We start from the raw sequence: 17,883 nt of genomic DNA, 5'->3' as shown, positions 1-17,883 counted from the left end.
AGCAAAAAAGACATCTCAGACACCATCCTTGCTCTCAAAAAGCACGTGGTCCAGAGACTTCTCACGCACTGGCTTCTTCCCTCCTACTGTTTCTTCTCTGCTACACTCACAGGTCCAGACCTCACACGCCCTTTCGGAGAGTCTTCTAAGGGCTCCTACCAGAGAGAAGAAACATTCAGAAGCAAAATGAAATCAAACAAAACCAAGAGAGAAGAGCCTCCACTGGCTCCGGGAGCAAGCAGTAACCTGACTTCTGCATAAGGTGTGCCCAGGTGACTTGCCCATCCTTGGGCCGCTGCCATGACACATTCCGCAAGCCTGACGCTGCCCGGGGAGAACCAGGCAGCCTGGTACGGCTTTCCTACTCAGAGAACATCTGGCTCAGCGGGCAGGGTATCCTCTATGCAGCCAGCACCGTCAGGGCTCAGCTCACTGTGATCCTCAGCTTGCCTGGGCAGTGACACTACCCTCAGCCCCCAGGGAGCAGCAGAGCCAGGGACAGAATAACATGCTCAGGAGAAATGTCCTCGGAGTCCTCAGCATCGGGCTGCTGCTGGTCTTCGCTCTCAATCTCCTCCTGATATTTTACACTAAGAGGATTGTACAGGAGTTGATCCTGGGGGATCACCAGAATAAGCTGCATTTTGCTCCGTCTGAACTTAACTGGACAGTGATGGACAGACTCTCTCGACTAGAGGCGAATTTGCAGCATCTGAGTAAGTCGACGGCACTGACATGGAGGGGACAGTGTGTATGCCTGTATGTGCCTGTGAGTATGTGCTTAGGGGCACAGAATAAAGAGGTGTGGAGGGGAAAAGGAGGGAGAATTAGTGGGAATCAGAGCCAGCAGCTGATGGAGGGAACAGGTTGTGTGTGTGTGTGTGTACCTCAGGGTGGGCACACACACCCTGGTGAAGTCTGTGCAGAAAGAGCCCCCTGGCTGATGTGCCCTACATGTCAACCTCTTTTTAAAATCGACTTATAGTTGGCATATGCTGCTGCTGCTTATTTGCTCAGTTGTGTCTGACTCTGTGCCACCCCCAAGGACTGTACCCTTCCAGGCTCCTCTGTCCATGGAAGTCTCCAGGCTAGAAGACTAGAGTGGGGTGCCATGCCCTCCTCCAGGGGATCTTCCCGACCCAGGGATAGCACCCATTTCTTCTGAGTCTCCTGCCTTGGCAGGCAGATTCTTTACCACTAGCACCACCTGGGAAGCCCAGTTGATGTTTAGTTTGGTTCAGTACAGTCACTCAGTCGTGCCCAACTCTTTGCGACCCCATGGACTGCAGCGCGCCAGGCCTCCCCGTCCATCACCAGCTCCCAGAATTTACTCAAACTCGTGTCCATTGAGTCAGTGATGCCATTCAACCATCTCATCCTCGGTCATCCCCTTCTCCTCCAGCCTTCAATCTTTCCCAACATCAGGGTCTTTTCAAATAAGTCATAAGATTACATTAATTTCATGTGTAGGACATAAGGGTTCAATATTTGTGTATTTCGCGAAATGATCACAAAATAAATCTGATTAACATTTGCTGTCTCACATAGTTCTACATTTTTTCCTTGGGATGAGGACTTTTGAGATTTACTCTGTCACCAGCTTTTAAACATACAATACAGCATTATTGACTATAGTTGCCACACTGTACATTACATATCCAGGATTTATTTATTTTATAACTGGGAGTGTGTAGCTTTTGCCCTTCTTTACACACTTTGCTCACCCCCCCACCCTGCCTCTAGCAACCACTAATCTGTTCCCTGTATCTTTAAAAAAAAATATATATATATATATATATATATATATATGACTGTACCACACCTTGCTTATGGCATATGAGATCTTTGAGAATCTTCTTTTAGTTGCAGCACGCAAACCTCTTAGTTGCAGTATGTGAAATCTAGCTCCCTGACTAAAGATCAAACCAGGGCCCCTTGCATTGGGAGTGTGGAGTCTTAGCCACCGGACTGCCAGGGAAGTCCCTGTTCTTTGCATCTATGAACTCATTTCCCCCCATTCTTATTCGATTCCACACATAAATGAGACCCAATAATATTTGTCTTTGGCTTTTTTCACTTAAGATGATGCCCTCAGGATCCAGCACATTTTAACCTCTTCCCAGGAATTCTGGGGTTTGTTTTTGAAACTCACCATGAAACTACCTCCTGTGAATTTCTTGTATCTTGGCATCTGCTTCCAGTGAAGGCAGGACTCACGGGCTCCCGCATGATAAGAATCTTGTGCTCATGCCCTGGGGGAGAGGGGTCTGGAATGTGAGAGCAGGGAATTGACTGCTCAGATGTGTGGCTGTGTGCCCGTGGAGCCTGGGTGGTGGGGAGTGTCTTTTTTTTTCGGTTTAATTTAAAAAAAAAAAGGATTATTTAATTCTTTGGCTGCATTACGTCCTAGCTGCGGTGTGTAGCATCTCTGATCTACATCGCAGCATGCAAGGCCTTCAGTTATGCCATGTGATACCTTTTAGTCATGGCATGTGGAATCTAGTTTCCAGACTAGCGATCAAACCCAGGCCTCCTGTATTGGGAGTGCAGAGTCTTAGCCACTGGACCACCAGGAAATTTCCTCTTTTTAATTTTTTTAATTTTTAAATTTTTATAGAATTTTAAAGGTTATTTTTCATTTACATTTATTATAAAATATCGGCTATATTCCCCGTATTGTACAGTACATACATGAGCTTATGTTACATCCAGTAACAATCTGTGCCTCCCCTTGCCCTACTCCTGTGTTGCCGGCAAACACTGGCAACCACTAGTCAATGGCACTCCACTCCAGTACTCTTGCCTGGAAAATCCCATGGATGGAGAAGCCTGGTGGGCTGCAGTCCATGGGGTTGCTAAGAGTCGGACATGACCGACTTCACTTTCACTTTTCACTTTCATGCATTGGAGAAGGAAATGGCAACCCACTCCAGTGTTCTTGCCTGGAGAATCCCAGGGACGGGGGAGCCAGGGGGCTGCCGTCTATGGGGTCGCACAGAGTCGGACACGACTGAAGCGACTTAGCAGCAGCAGCAGCAGCAGCAGTGTGTTCTCTATATCTGTGAGTCTATTTCTCTTTTCTCTTTTGTTATATTCACTAGTCTATTGTATATATATTTTTTAGATTCCACATATAAGTGATGTCATACAGTACTTGTCTTTTTCTGTCTGACTTATTTCACTTAACATAATAGCCTTGAGGAGTGTCTTTTTAAAAAAATAATTATGTTTACTAATTTTAGTTATTTTGGCTGCACTGGGTCTTTGTTGTTGCAGTTAGTCTTTCTCTAGTTGCGGAGAGTAGGGGCTACCCACTAGGTGCAGTGCATAGGCTTTTCGTTGCAGTGGCTTCTCTTGTTGCAGAGCACGGGGTCTAGAACACCCAGGCTTCAGTAGTTTCAGCCCATGGGCTCCATAGTTGCAGTACCTGGGCTCTAGAGCACAGCCTCAATGGTTGTGGTACACGCATGGGCTTAGTTGATCCACTCCATGTGGAATCTTCCTGGACCAGGGATCGAACCCATGTCCCCCTGCATTGGCAGGAAGATTCTTAACCACTGGGCCACCAGGAAAGCCTACGGAGTGTCTTTTAAAAAACAAGAACTGAGCCTTGTCAGGGTTCAGGGTGAGACAGAGGGATAGATGGAAGGTCAGACAGGAAGAGGAAAAGGAAGGGTGGAAATCAGAGAAGGGGAGATATGGAGAGGGGACAAGAAAGGAGAAAAGAGATGAGCACAGAAAAGGAGCCCAGAGTGAAAATGTCGAGGACGGAGGGTGGAAGAATTGATACGGAGGAAAAAAGGGAAAATAGATGAGGGGAGAAGGAGGCATGAAGCATGGTTTCCATCCCCCATCACAAGACTCTTATGTTATTGTGGTTCAGATTTCTGGAAGGCAGTTTTCATAAAGTGAAAGTGTTAGTCACTCAGTCGTGTCCAACTCTTTGCAACCCCATAGACTGTAGCCCACAAGGATCCTCTGTCCATGGGATTCTCCAGGCAAGAATACTGGAGTGGGTTGCCATTTCCTTCTTCAAGGGATCTTCCCAACTCAGGGATTGAACCTGGGTCTCCTGCATTGCAGGCAGATTCTTTACCATCTAAGCCACCAGGGAAGCTTTCTTACGGGACGGTTCAGTTGATGAGTGTCTTGTGATGTGCTTTACCACTCTATGCCCTGGGCCTGGCACAGAGAAATTAAATAGATGAGTGAGTGACTGAGTGTAGGAAGGAGAGAACAGAAGACTCTGAGCCTGGGCTGAAGGGATGGGCAGCCAGGGATGAAGAGAAGGGTGATCCAGGGGAAAGAGTTAGAGACAACAGAGAAGATCGTTAGCTCCTGAGGCCCTGGCTTTGAGAGCCCTTGGCTGGTTTGCACGTTGACTGTGCAAACATTCCCAGGGCAATTTCACCACAGGATGTCTGTGTACCTTGGCCATCACTGTCACTCCTTGGCTGAACACGCAGACCACACCAGCTCTCTGGCTCACCCATCCTGTGTCAGCCTCCTCAGGCCTTAAAATAGCAGGAGTTCTGCCAAGAGCCTGGCTAGTCTTTCTTCCGGCTGGGACACAATGTGCCCCGAGAAGCCATCCAGAGCCGTCAAGTTTATTTCCATCTCTCTGCACAACCGGTTCCTCCTTGGCTTGTTGTTCTCTGTGCTCTACACGTTCTATTCACTCTGAAATGACGTGGTGTCAGGGACTCCCTACCCGCTGAGGTGAATTTCAAAATGCTTTCTGGACCCCGTTTCCAGATCACAAACGCTTTTCTTTCCGGAAGGGCTTGCTGAAATGGAAAGCTGGTTCAATGACCCTCCTTCTGGTTGCTCTTTACCTCCGAAAAGACTGAAGAAAATCATGACAGTGAGGACACCTGAGCAAATAATGAAGTCTGTGAAGAGCCAAAGCAAACACATAATGATAATCATATCCTTATTGTGGGAGGGCTTAATAACTCTAAACCAATTTTCTGGAACTTCCCTGGGGGTTCTTAAAAGGCCCGATCAGAGCGACACACTTGGGTGTGTCCCCTTTGGGTCTTGGAGAGTTTTAGTGTAAGTCATGTGGGTGGTCTAGTAACACAGTCTCCGTCCCGCTGGGTTCTGTGCTTCCATCGTCAAAATTTCCCACTGACAGCAATGAATGAGAGTGGAAGATCAGATAACCCCCAGAGCGGAGTGTGAAAAGAGAAAATGTTAGTTGCTCAGTCATGTGCGACTCTTTTGCCACCCTGTGGACTATAGCTTGCCAGGCTCCTCTGTCCACCGGATCCTCCAGGCAAGAATACTGAAGTGGGCTGCCATTTCCCTCTCTAGGAGATCTTCTAGAACCAGGGACCGAACCCAGGTCTCCTGCATTGCAGGCAGACTCTGTACCATCTGAGCCACCAGGGAATCTCCAAAGAGGAGTATAAGGGAGTTTAAAGGCCCAAGGAATCCAAGGCCATCCTGTGATCCCCGTGCTTAGCATAGAAGAGTTTGAATCAAAATATGGTTTGATTTGGAATACTGTGAAAATCTTGCTCCCATTTTTATTTTCTGCCTGAGCAAATATGAGAGCTAGTCCCCAGGAGTCTTCTCTGAAATATCCTCCATTTATTTTTCTTTCCAGATTTGCTTTGACCATCCTCTTTCCGTCTCATAGGCACTTCTGTGGTTGACTCTTCTCATTCACGGGCCAGGTTTAGGTCATCTTCCAAAAATACCCTCCCCCCACTTGTAAGGTTTCCCTGCATCCCTCTTAGGGGCTGGGCACCTAGCTGAAATTCTGCCCACGTTTTGCACACCAAACCACACTCTCTGGTGTGGGGCCGCCTCTGCCCAGAGGGGTTCACACAATGGGACCGTCCTTTCCTGAAGCTGGTACCCCAGGGTTGCAATCATCTGAAAAAGGGATTCTCTCTTCTAACTTGCAGAATGGTACTACATGAGCTAGAGGTGATCCCGTCAATTTGGTTGGAGTTTAATGCGTGTAAGGGAGGACTGGGGCTTCCCTGGTGACTAGGTGATAAAGAATTGCCAACCAGTGCAGGAGACGCAGGTTTGATCCCTGGGTCAGAAAGATCCCCTGGAGTAGGAAATGGAAACCCACTCCAGCATTCTTGCCTGGGAAATTTCATGGACAGAGGAGCCTGGTGGGCTATAGTCCATGGGGCTGAAAAGAGTCAAAATCAACTAAAGTGACTGAAAAACAACAAAGGGAGGATAGGTGGGAACTTAAGCAAGCCCCTCTGGTGGAGTGCCTTTGAATTGAAGCCACTGGATGGGTATTTTGGGGGGCTTTGAAGAGCTTTGGTGTTTTATGTCTTAAAGCAGAAAAAATTCTGCATGAGAGAGGTAAAGTGATAGGTAAGGAATTTATTAGAATAGGAATTGAGAGTCCCTTTATTAGAATAGAATTGAGAGTCACTGCAACGAGATCAAGCCAGTCAATCCTAAAGGAAATCAACCCTGCATATTCATTGGAAGGACTGATGCTGAAGAAGCTCCAATACTTTGGCCACCTGATGTGAAGAATTGACTCATTGGAAAAGACCCTGATGCTGGGAAAGATTGAAGGCAGGAGGAGAAGAGGGTGACCGAGGATGAGATGGTTGGATGGCATCATTGACTCAATTGACACGAGTTTGAGGAAGCTCCGAGAAGCCTGGCATGCTACAATCCATGGGGTCCCAAAGAGTTGGACATGACTGAGCAAATGAAATGAACTGAGCTGAACTGATTAGAATAGGATGCTTGAGAGGCTTAAAGTGGGCAGGCCAGAGGGTGCTTCCGCAAGACCTTAGTGGGCTACAGTTTTATAATCAAAGGAAAAGTGGGGAGGGGGAGAAGACCTTCTTCCTCATTCTTGAGTAGATGTCATGTTTCCATCATCAGCCCCTTCTCCAGGTTGGGTAGCGGAGTTTTCTTGTCCCTCCATGGTCAAGCCAGGACTGTCATGGCACTATGGGAAAATTATTCCAGGTCTCAGCACAGTGAGTGCCTTTCACTTTGAAATGTCACCTTTCCATAAACTGTTGTTTCGATGTGTGGAGAGAGCACGTCCTAAGGATCATTAACTTGTTGAGCTCACTGGGCAGGATGTGGGGCTCATGCCACTGTTTTATCATCTGGGGGCATGTCTCATGCTTCTTTTGCTTGGGTTTGTGGCTAAGGAAGCCTGCTTGCTTCTGTGGTTAAGCAAACCTGCTTTCTTAAGTGACCATTAACTTACAGAGGTCTCCCATATTTTTTTTCTACTTACACCCCGCTAGTGGGATTAACCATTTAATCACCTTCTTCGGTCCCTTTACTCTGTCCCTATCACCTTGATTAACATTTTGGGGCTGAATGCTGCGGAGTATCATAGTCAATGTAGGACTTGGGAAATACTAATCAGTCAACTCTAGCTTTCATTCAATCGAAAGTTCCCAAGTATGGCTCCTGCCAGTGTCTCTGTCCCCAAAGTGACAGCACCCCCACCCCCAGGAAACTCTCTAAGACCAATGGGTAGGTCTGCCCAGGCTCCTATTAAATGACTGCTTTTGCTCTGGGTCCTGGTGTGCATGAGATTTTGTGTGTGTGTCCTTTAAAAGTGAAATCTCTATTTCTCCCGGCCCTTTGGGACTTCAAAATTAAGCCTTTCTGGTCTTCAAAGCCAAGTGCTCTGGGGGCTCATTTTCCTGGTGTGGGACCCCTGGGCTGGGAAACCCTACATGCAGCTCAGAACTCTCACTCCTGGAGGAGAACCTCAGCAATATAATCATTCTCCAGTTTGGGGTCCTCCAATTTCTTTCTTTGGGTGTGCTGGGTCTTAGTTGCAGTACGTGGGATCTAGTTTCCTGACCACAGATCGAATCCAGGTCCCCTGGACCACCAGGGAGGTCTGTCCAGTTTTTTGACGCCTTTAGCTGTGGAAGATCTTTTCTAGTCTTTGTCACCCATGGTTGCTCTGCAGATGGTAGTGATGTTGGTGTGCTCGAGAGAGAGAGGGTAATCTCGGGCTCTTTGTATTCCACCATCTAGGGTGATCCCAAACGTCCTTCTGTTCCATTGAAGGAAGGAGTCAGAAGACTGTTGGAACAGCCCTTTACTTATCACGAAAGCCTGACTGTCCTCTTTCCTCAGCTGACACTTCCCTGCCAATCTCAACACACTCTCTCCCTCCTTACAGGCCTTGCCACAGCCATCCATTCACAGTCTCCATCTGACCCAAGTCCTGCTGTCACCTGGGCCCCTGCAGCACCCTGTGGTTAACCGATCCAATCCCTTAGCCTCCCCCTCTGTAAAGTCCTTTACCTGCCTCCTGCCTCACACTTTCACAGTGTGCTCTGGGCTTTGTCATCGTCCCAAACTGCTCCCCTCGAAAATGACAAATGCACACTATCTAGCCCTGACCACAACCTCAGGACCCTGGAGCAAGCTCATTCAACTTCTCCATAATGATACCATCTCTCCAGGTCTTCTCTTGCCAATGTCTACAACTTCTTGCACACTTTTTCTGTTGCACCCTCCTAAAAATCTGGGAAGAAAAACATTTCAAGGAAATGGGGATGAGAAAGTAACGCCCAGGTAGCTAACACCTGGCTGAGATGCTTTCTCCCCTGCCCTTCATTTGCAGAACAAACTATGAAGCTGGCTACAAAACAATCAGAAGATGGGATTTGCACGCTGGCAATGGTGAAAGATGAAAAGCTCTATCCTTTTCCAGATAGAGCTCACGCCAAGGAGGGTGGCTTCTTCAAACCCCACAAGGTTCTCTTCCCAGACTCAGAACTTTTCAAGAAGTGGGGTAGGGACCTTTCTGAGGCTCAGCAGAAAGAGGCTGAGGACCTCTTCCAGAAGTTTGGCTATAACGTGTACCTCAGTGACCGGTTGCCCCTGGATCGTACCCTTCCGGACACTCGCGATTCCAGGTAAGATGGACCAAGGCAGGCTTCCTAGGGACCTCAATGTAGCTTGAAGACAAGCTGTGGGAAGTGGCTTAGATGGTAAAGAATCTGCCTGTGATGTAGGAGACCCAGGTTCAATCCATGGGTCGGGAAGATCCCCTGGTAAAGGGAATGGCTATCCACTCCACTACTCTTGCCTGGAGAATTCCATGGACAGAGGAGCCTGGTGGGTTACTATCCATGGGGGTCGCAAAGAGTAGGATGCAACTGAGTGACTAACATTTTGAGAGCAGCAGAAGTCAAGGGTTGAAAAGAAGGGAGGGAGAGTGAGAAATTCGTGAGGAAGTGGGTCGGGGTGTAGAAAGTTCTGGAAGACTGACAGAGCAGAATTCTTGACTTTAATCCATTTTATAATGGCAGCTCTGAGACGATAACTGACTGATTTAAGTATTTACAGCCCCTCAGAGCTGAGCAGAGGTATCAGAGACACACAGATCCTTGAGAATTCTGATAGGATGGGTCTAACTCATAATTTTACAGATGAAGAAACCGAGGCTGAGAGAGAGAAACTTGGGCAAGTTGAAGGAAGTTAACAGTGCTACTCATCTCCCTGATGTTTCTCTCCAAGTCTCTGCTTGGACCTGTCTTTATTTATTTAAACAAATATTTATTTATTTGGCTCTGCTGAGTTTTCCTTGTGGCATGCAGGACCTTTAGTTGCAACACGTGGGAACTAGTTCCCTGACCAGGGATCAAACCCCGGGGCCCCGCATTAGATGCACAGAGTCTTAGCCACGGGACCACCCGGGTCTTATTAACTTTCACTTAAAGAAACTTTCCTCTCTCCTTCTGTTTTCCCTTCCTATTTTTTTTCTCATTCTGCCTCTCCTTAGTAAGTTTTTTCTGCCTCCTTAATTAGTTTTAAAAATAGCAGTTTTTAGAGATAAATTCACATACCATACAATTTACTAAAGTGTATGATTTAATGATTTTTAGTTTATTCATCACCATTATCAATTTCAAAACATTTTCACCTCTTCCGAAAGAAAACCTACCCATCCTAACAGGCCCTCCCCATCTGCCTACAACTTCCTCATCCTTAGGAAACCACTAATCTGCTTTTTGTCCCCATGGACTTGCCTCTTCTGGACATTTTGTATAAATGGAATCATATAACATGGAGTCTTCTGTATGTAGCATAATGTTTTCAAGTGTCATTCATGTTATAGCATTCATTACTACTTTATTTGTCAGTATTGTTCCTTTTATGGTAAAATAAAATTTCATTGTCCAGTTGTATACCACCTCTTCTCTATCTGTTTACCAGCTGATGGACATTTGGATTATTTCCGCTTTTTGACTACTATGAATAATTTTGGCTTGAACATTTATGTACAAGTTCTTGTGTGGACATGTGTCTTCATTTTTCTTGGTTATACCCCAGGAGTAGAATTGCTGGACCATATGATGACTCTATATTTAAACTTCCAAGGAACTGCCAGACTGTTTTCCAAAGTGGCTGCATCATTTTCTATTCCCTCTAGCAGCATATGAGAGTTTTGATTTCTTTTAACATACTTACCAAGGTTTGTTTTTGTTTTTGATCATAGCCATCCTAGTGAGTGTGAAAGCGCAAAGCACAAGTCACTCAGTCGTGTCCGACTCTTTGCCACCCCATGAATCGCAGCACGCCAGGCCTCCCTGTCCATCACCAACTCCCAGGGTTCACCCAGACTCATGTCCATCAAGTCAGTGATGCCATCCAGCCATCTCATCCTCTGTCATCCCCTTCTCCTCCTGCCCCCAATCCCTCCCAGCATCAGCCTCTTCTCCAATGAGTCAACTCTTCGCATGAGGTGGCCAAAGTACTGGAGTTTCAGCTTTAGCATCATTCCTTCCAAAGAAATCCCAGGGCTGATCTCCTTCAGAATGGACTGGTTGGATCTCCTTGCAGTCCAAGGGACTCTCAAGAGTTTTCTCCAACACCACAGTTCAAAAGCATCAATTCTTCAGTGCTCAGCCTTCTTCACAGTCCAACTCTCACATCCATACATGACCACAGGAAAAACCATAGCCTTGACTAGACAAACCTTTGTTGGGAAAGTAATGTCTCTGCTTTTGAATATGCTATCTAGGTTGGTCATAACTTTCCTTCCAAGGAGTAAGCGTCTTTTAATTTCATGGCTGCAGTCACCATCTGCAGTGATTTTGGAGCCCCCCAAAATAAAGTCTGCCACTGTTTCCACTGTTTCCCCATCTATTTCCCATGAAGTGATGGGACCAGATGCCATGATCTTCGTTTTCTGAATGTTGAGCTTTAAGCCAACTTTTTCACTCTCCTCTTTCACTTTCATCAAGAGGCTTTTTAGTTCCTCTTCACTTTCTGCCATAAGGGTGGTTTTATCTGCATATCTGAGGTTATTGATATTTCTCCCGGCAATCTTGATTCCAGCTTGTGCTTCTTCCAGCCCAGCGTTTCTCATGATGTACTCTGCGTATAAGTTAAATAAGCAGGGTGACAATACACAGCCTTGACATACTCCTTTTCCTATTTGGAACCGGTCTGTTGTTTCATGTCCAGTTCTAACTGTTGCTTCCTGCCTTGCCCCTTTCCAGGGGATTTTCCCAACCCAGGAATCAAATCCAGGTCTCCTGCATTGCAGGCGGATTCTTTACCAGCTGCGCCACAAGGGAAGCCAAGTGGTATACAAGTGTAGTTTTGATTTAAATTTCCCTGTTGTCTAGTTATGCTCAACATTTTTCATGTGTATACAGGCCATTTGTATATTTTCTTTGGAGAAATGCCCATTTAGACACTTTCTACTTTTAAGAAGGCAGTTGTCTTTTCATTATTGAGTTGCAAGTGTTTTTTAATAGGAATTTGCCAATTTCACCTAAGTTTTTAAATTTGTGGGTGGATAGTTGTTTATAGTATTTCCTATTTCCTAATTTTACTTGTAACTTTTTTGTTTGACCCAATGACTATTTAAGAATGTGTTCTTTAATTTCCACTGATTTGTGAATTTCTAATATCTTTCTGTTTTCATCTCTCGTGCCACTTTGCTGTGATCAGAGAATCACACTTCGTATGAATTTAGTCTTTTAAAATTTATTGAGGGTTATTTTATGCTCTAGCACACAGCCCCTCCTGGAGAACGTTGCATGTACAGTTGAAAGCAACCTGCTGTTGTTGTGTGGACTGTTCTTACGGACACCACTAGGTCTCTCTCATTGGTTGCAATGTTGTTTAAGTCTTACATTTCCTTGTTTGTCCTTTTTTTTAAAAAGACATTTCTGTATTTTATTTTTTTGGCTGTGGTGGGTCTTTGTTTTTGCACGCAGGCTTTCTCTAGTTGCAGTGAGCGGGGTCTGCTCTTCCTCGTGTTCGGGATTCTCCTTGCAGTGGCTTCCCTTACTGTGGAGCACAGGCTCCAGGCACACGGGCTTCAGCAGTTGCAGCACGTGGGTTCAATAGTTTCAGCTTATGGGTTCTCGAGTGCTGGTTTCAGTAGTTGGGGCACGTACTTCATTGCTCCGAAGCATGTGAGGTCTTCCTGGAATAGGGATTGAACTGGTGTCCCTTGCATTGCAAGGTGGATTCCTAACCACTGGACTACCAGGAAAGCCCTCCTTGTTGATCTTGTGTTTAGTTGTTCTATGGGGCTTCCCTGGTGGCTCAGACAGTAAAGAATCTGCCTGCAATGCCGGAGACCTGATCCGATCCCTGGGTCTGGAAGATCCCCTGGAGAAGCAAATGGCAACCCAGTCCAGGATTCTTGCCTGGAGAATCGCATGGACAGAGGAGCCTGGCAGGCTGCAGTTCATGGGCTTGAAAAGAGTTGGCCACGACTGAGTGACTAACACTCTCCTTTCTACTCTCCTTGAAAGTAGGGTATTGAAATCGCCAGGGATTGATGCTGACTGGTCTGTTACTCCCTTCAGTCTGTCAGATTTTGTTTCGTTCATTTCAGCACTCTGTTGCTGGGAATATATGTTTAAAATTGGCATATCTTCCTGATGGTTATATCCTTTTATGGTTACAAAGTCTCTCCCTTTATAACTAGCAATGTCTTTATTTTACCATCTATTTTGTCTGATATTAGTATAACCTCTTTAACTTTTTATGGTTGCTGCTTGCTGATATATCCTTTACTTTCAACCTACTTGTATCTTTTCATCTAAAATGTTTCCTAAAGACAACATACAGTTGGACCTTTTTAAAAAAATGCAATCGGACAATATTTACCTTTTGACTGGATTGCTTAATTCACCCACAATCATTGTTTTATTGACATAGTCGGATTTACGTCTGGCATTCTATTTTTGTTTTCTAATGTCTCTCATGTTTTCCCTTTGTTCCTCCATTACTGCTTGTTTTTTACATTAAGTGGCTATTTTCTAATGTAACAGTATAATTCTTTAAATAATTTTTCAGTATATTTTTATAGTTGTTTTCTTAATGGTTGTTCTAGGGCTTGTCACATGCATCTTAACTTATCAGAGTCTATTTAGACTAATTTGAGTGAGATATAGGAAGATTATGTTTATAGCTCTATTCCCTCTTCCTCCTTTTTTCCTATTATTTTCATACATATTTCAAATTGTATGGCACAAACTCCAAAATATACTATTATAATTACATTACATAATTTTATGTCTATTAAAGAAGATGAGAAAAAAGGAGAGGAAGTATAAATTTACAGTGTGTTATATTTATCTTATTTACCATGTCTGATTCTCTGCACTTATTCCTGTAGATTCAATTTACCATCTGGTGTTATTTCCTCACTTCAATACAGTTTTTCTCCCATCCATTTCTTTTGTGCTGTTTTGTCAAGTATATTAAATTGCTATATGTTATAGTCCCAATAATACAATTACATACACTTTAAAAATACAATTGCTTTTAAAATTAGTTAAGAGAAGAAATATACTGTCTTTTCTGATTACACAGTTACCTTTACTGGTGCTCTTTGTTTTTGCCTGTGTGTGTATGTGTGTGTATTTGCATTATGGCCCCAAATCATTTGCTTTTAGCCTAAAAAGACCCACAGACTTAGAGAATGGACTTAGGGTTACCAGATGGGAAGGAAAGAGGAAGAGAGAGTTAGGAAGTTTGGTCTTAACATGTATGTGCTACTATATTTAACATAGGTAACCAGCAAGGACCTACTGTATAGCACAGGGAATTCTGCTCAATGTTATGTAACAATCTAAATGGGAAAATAATTTGAAAAATAAGAGATAACTGAATCACTTTACTGTATATGTGAAGTTATCACAAAATTGTTAATCAACTACACTCCAATGTAAAACAGAAATTTAAAAAATGTTAAAATAATAAAAAAAAAGTATATATAAAAAAAACTTGTATTTCTTTTAAAGTAGTCTGCTGCTGCTGCTGTTGCTAAGTCCCTTCAGTCGTGTCCGACTCTTTGCGACCCCATAGACGGCAGCCTACCAGGATCCCCCATCCCTGGGATTCTCCAGGCAAGAACACTGGAGTGGGTTGCCATTTCCTTCTCCAATGCATGAAAGTGAAAAGTGAAAGTGAAGTCGCTCAGTCGTGTCTGACTCTTAGCGACCCCATGGACTGCAGCCTACCGGGCTCCTCCATCCATGGGATTTTCCAGGCAAGAGTACTGGAGTGGGGTGCCAGTGCCTTAAAGAGGAAATAAAAGCAAGTAAACATTGAGAGAATTTGTTGGTAGACTACTTCCAACAAATTCTCTCAATGTTCACTTGCTTTTATTTCCTCTTCACATTTGAAAGGTGTAAGATGCTTTGTTGACAGTCTTTTTTCTTTGGACAATTTCAGTATGTTGTCCCACTACCTTCTATTTTTATTGTATTTGATGAGATGTCAATTCTTAATATTGTTGAGCGTCTCCTTGTATGTGGTGAGTCATTTTTCTCTGACTACTGTCAATATTTTATCTTTGGCTTTCGGTATTTGGACTAAGGTGTGTCTGGGTGTGCATCTCTGCATTTCTCCTACTTTCCTTGGAACCTGCCTCAGATTCATCATTTAAGTCTTTAGGTGTGTGGATAATATGCTGAGATCAGTGGGTAACTGACGCACTTGTGGAGCATTAAGGTTGAATTCTGTAGAGATTAAGTCATGAAACTGCTTGTTAGAAAGTATTAGTGTGGATGCAAACTGTGTCTGATTCAAGTACCCTTCTATTCTTGAATAACATGAGTCATGTCTGCTGCTTACAAATCAAATGAGTGCTCTTCCTTCCTGCTGACCATAAAAAAAATTCATGTGGCTCCGATGGATGGATTCCAGAACTAAGGCATCCTGGAAACCACCACACTTGGAGAACTATAGGAAGACCACTCCCTGGACTTTTAAAATTGTATTTTATTTACTATTTATTTCTGACTGTGCTGGGTCCTCACTGCTGCATGAGGGCTTTCTCTAGTTGTGACCAGCTGGGACTATTCTTTGTTGAGCTGCGTGGGTTTCTCATTGCGATGGCTTCTCTTGTTGTGGAGCACAGGCTGCAGAGCACTGGCTCAGTAGCTGTGGCACATGGGCTTAATTGCTCTGCGGCATATAGAATCTTCCCCCATCAGGGATCAGACCTGTGTCCCCTGCATTGGCAGATGGATTTCTATCCACTGGATCACCAAGAAAGTCCTCCTTGGATTTTCTCTGAGGAAGAAGTAATTTAGTGATTCAGAGCCATCACATAAATTATAAGATAATATGAGGACGGACCTTCTATGTCTGCTACTGCTGCTGCTAAGTCACTTCGGTTGTGTCTGACTCTGTGCAAACCCATAGACGGCAGCCCACCAGCAAGATGCAAAGTGGTGGTCACTACTGGTTTCCCCAGTTTTTGGATGGTTGTCTGATACCAGAAACATGCCAGCCCTGGCATTCTCCAAGTGGTCACATCCTCCCTTTAACTTTCAGAGACCAGAGAAAGGCCATTCAGGGGAATCAATAAACTTTATTGAGTTTTAAGTATATCCTGCATGCTCAGTTGCTTCTTTCGTGTCCAACTCTTTTCAAGTCCATGGACTGTAGCCCGCCAAGCTCCTCTGTCCATAGCATTCTCCAGGCAAGAATACTGGAGTGGGTTGCCATTTCCTCTTCCAGGGGATCTTCCTGACTTAGGATCAAACCCATATCTCCTGTGTCTCATGCATTGGCAGGCAGATTCTGTACCACTGAGCCACCTGGGAAGCCCTAAGTACATATTAAGTTCCAATAAACAAACTCATGGAAAGGCAGGCCTTCAATAGTTAATCTTTAATAGGAGTTCAGAAAAATGCCATGACCAGTTTAGTTACAAAACTTGCAGGGCCCGGTACAAAATGAAAACGTGGGGCTTGTTATTTAAAAATTACTTAAAAATATTTCAAGATGGTGACAGCAAATTATCGAGTTAATTCACAAGTGTCAGGACCTGTGTGCTTGCACAAGACACACACCCAGGAATCTGGCCTTGCTGCCCACCTAACTTGCCTCAGGAAATCCCGATGTATCAATAAGAAGATGTTTGGCAATTGTTGCATGGGTGCATATCAGTTTATTTACTTTCCACAACAGCAGTTTCTGGCAAAGTTGTAATTTGCATACAACTTGTCTTTCTAGTTCTAACATCTGGGATCTGGCTGTGGTGCTAGTGGTAAAGAACCTGCCTGCCAGTGCAGGAGACATATGAGACATGGGTTTGATCCCTAGGTCAGGAAGGTCCCCTGCAGAAGGGCAAGGCAACCCACTCCAGTATTCTTTCCTGGAGAATTTCATAGACAGAGGAGCCTGGTGGGCTATAGTCCATAGGGTAGCAAAGAGTCAGACATGACTTAAGCGACTTCACACACACTTATAGCTCTAACATCTAGAAATTGCTCACCTTATATATTTCTCTCTTTGTATCCTCCTGTTGCTAAGGGTGAGTGAGCGCATGTGGATGTGCAGAGCTGTATCTGCCTCTCTGCGACCCCATGGACTGCAGCCTGCCAGGCCCCTCTGTCCATGGGATTCTCCAGGCAAGAATACTGGAGTAGGTTGTCATTTCCTCCTCCAGGGGATCTTTCTGACCCAGGGATTAAACCCACATCCCTTGCCTCTCCTGTTTGACTGGTGGATTCTTTACCACCAGGGAAGCCCACTAAGTGAGGGGCAATTGTAATTCTATACTGGAAGTATTTGCTAAAGATTAATTCTTCCAGCTGTTAACCAACCAATGAATATTTTTTAGTATATTTTACTGCACTATCCAATATGGTAGCGTCAGTCACATGTGGCTATTTAAATTAATTAAAATTGGATTAAATTAAAAAGCAGGTTTTTTTAGTTTACATAGCCTTGTTGTAATGCTTACTAGCCACACGTGGCTAGTGTAGATCAGAATGAACAGCATATACAGAACATCTATATCATGGTAGGAACTGGTCAGAACTGGACCAGTTCTACTGGACAGAACTGGTCCACACATGCCAGTCAGGTGCTAGGAAACAAGGAGAAAGGAGAGATCCTTCTTGCAGACTTCTGTATGCTTTTCAGTGTTACTTGAAATTCCTTGCATGGCCTTTTGGAGTCCCTTGATGTGTCTCCAGAGTCAATCTCGATTACTCTGCATTTCATCTATGTTGGAGTGGCAAGAAAAAGGAGGAACTGATTTGGGGAGAAAAGCTTAGACTATGAAATTCCTCTTTTTAATTTTTTTTCCAACTTGTGTTTATTTATGTTTTACTTTTATGTTCTGTTTCCTGATTTCTCAAAGCCTTATAATGTTCCTTTTTGCCTTCCAAGAATTTGTTTTTTTGACAGTTCTGTAATCAGAGGAAATGTGTTCTAATTCTTAAAAAAAATTTTATTGGAGTACAGTTGTCTACAATGTTGTGTTTTGCTCTAGGCAAAGTGAATCAGCCATGAAGTGAAAATTGAAAGTGCTAGTCACTGAGTCATGTCTGAGTTTACCCCATTAGTTATGTTCACACCGTTGGTTATTAGGGAAATGGAAATCAAAGCGATGGTAAGACAATACTTCAT

At 44.3% G+C, this 17,883-nt stretch overlaps 1 protein-coding gene across 1 annotated transcript in view; it reads left to right on the top strand.

The window, feature by feature from the left end:
- Positions 1–325: 325 nt before the first annotated feature.
- GALNT8 (polypeptide N-acetylgalactosaminyltransferase 8) overlaps positions 326–17,883 on the top strand; it is a gene marked incomplete at its 5' end in the record, with an annotated part of 40,413 nt that continues 22,855 nt past the window's right edge. The window contains 2 exons of the mRNA XM_061419089.1: positions 326–716; positions 8,600–8,894. Coding sequence (XP_061275073.1) covers positions 326–716; positions 8,600–8,894 — 686 coding nt within the window. The remainder of the gene's footprint in view (positions 717–8,599; positions 8,895–17,883) is intronic.

This window comes from Bos javanicus, chromosome 5 (genome assembly GCF_032452875.1).
Source record: "Bos javanicus breed banteng chromosome 5, ARS-OSU_banteng_1.0, whole genome shotgun sequence".
NCBI lineage: Eukaryota > Metazoa > Chordata > Mammalia > Artiodactyla > Bovidae > Bos > Bos javanicus.
This window is presented reverse-complemented; position numbering and strand designations above follow the sequence as displayed.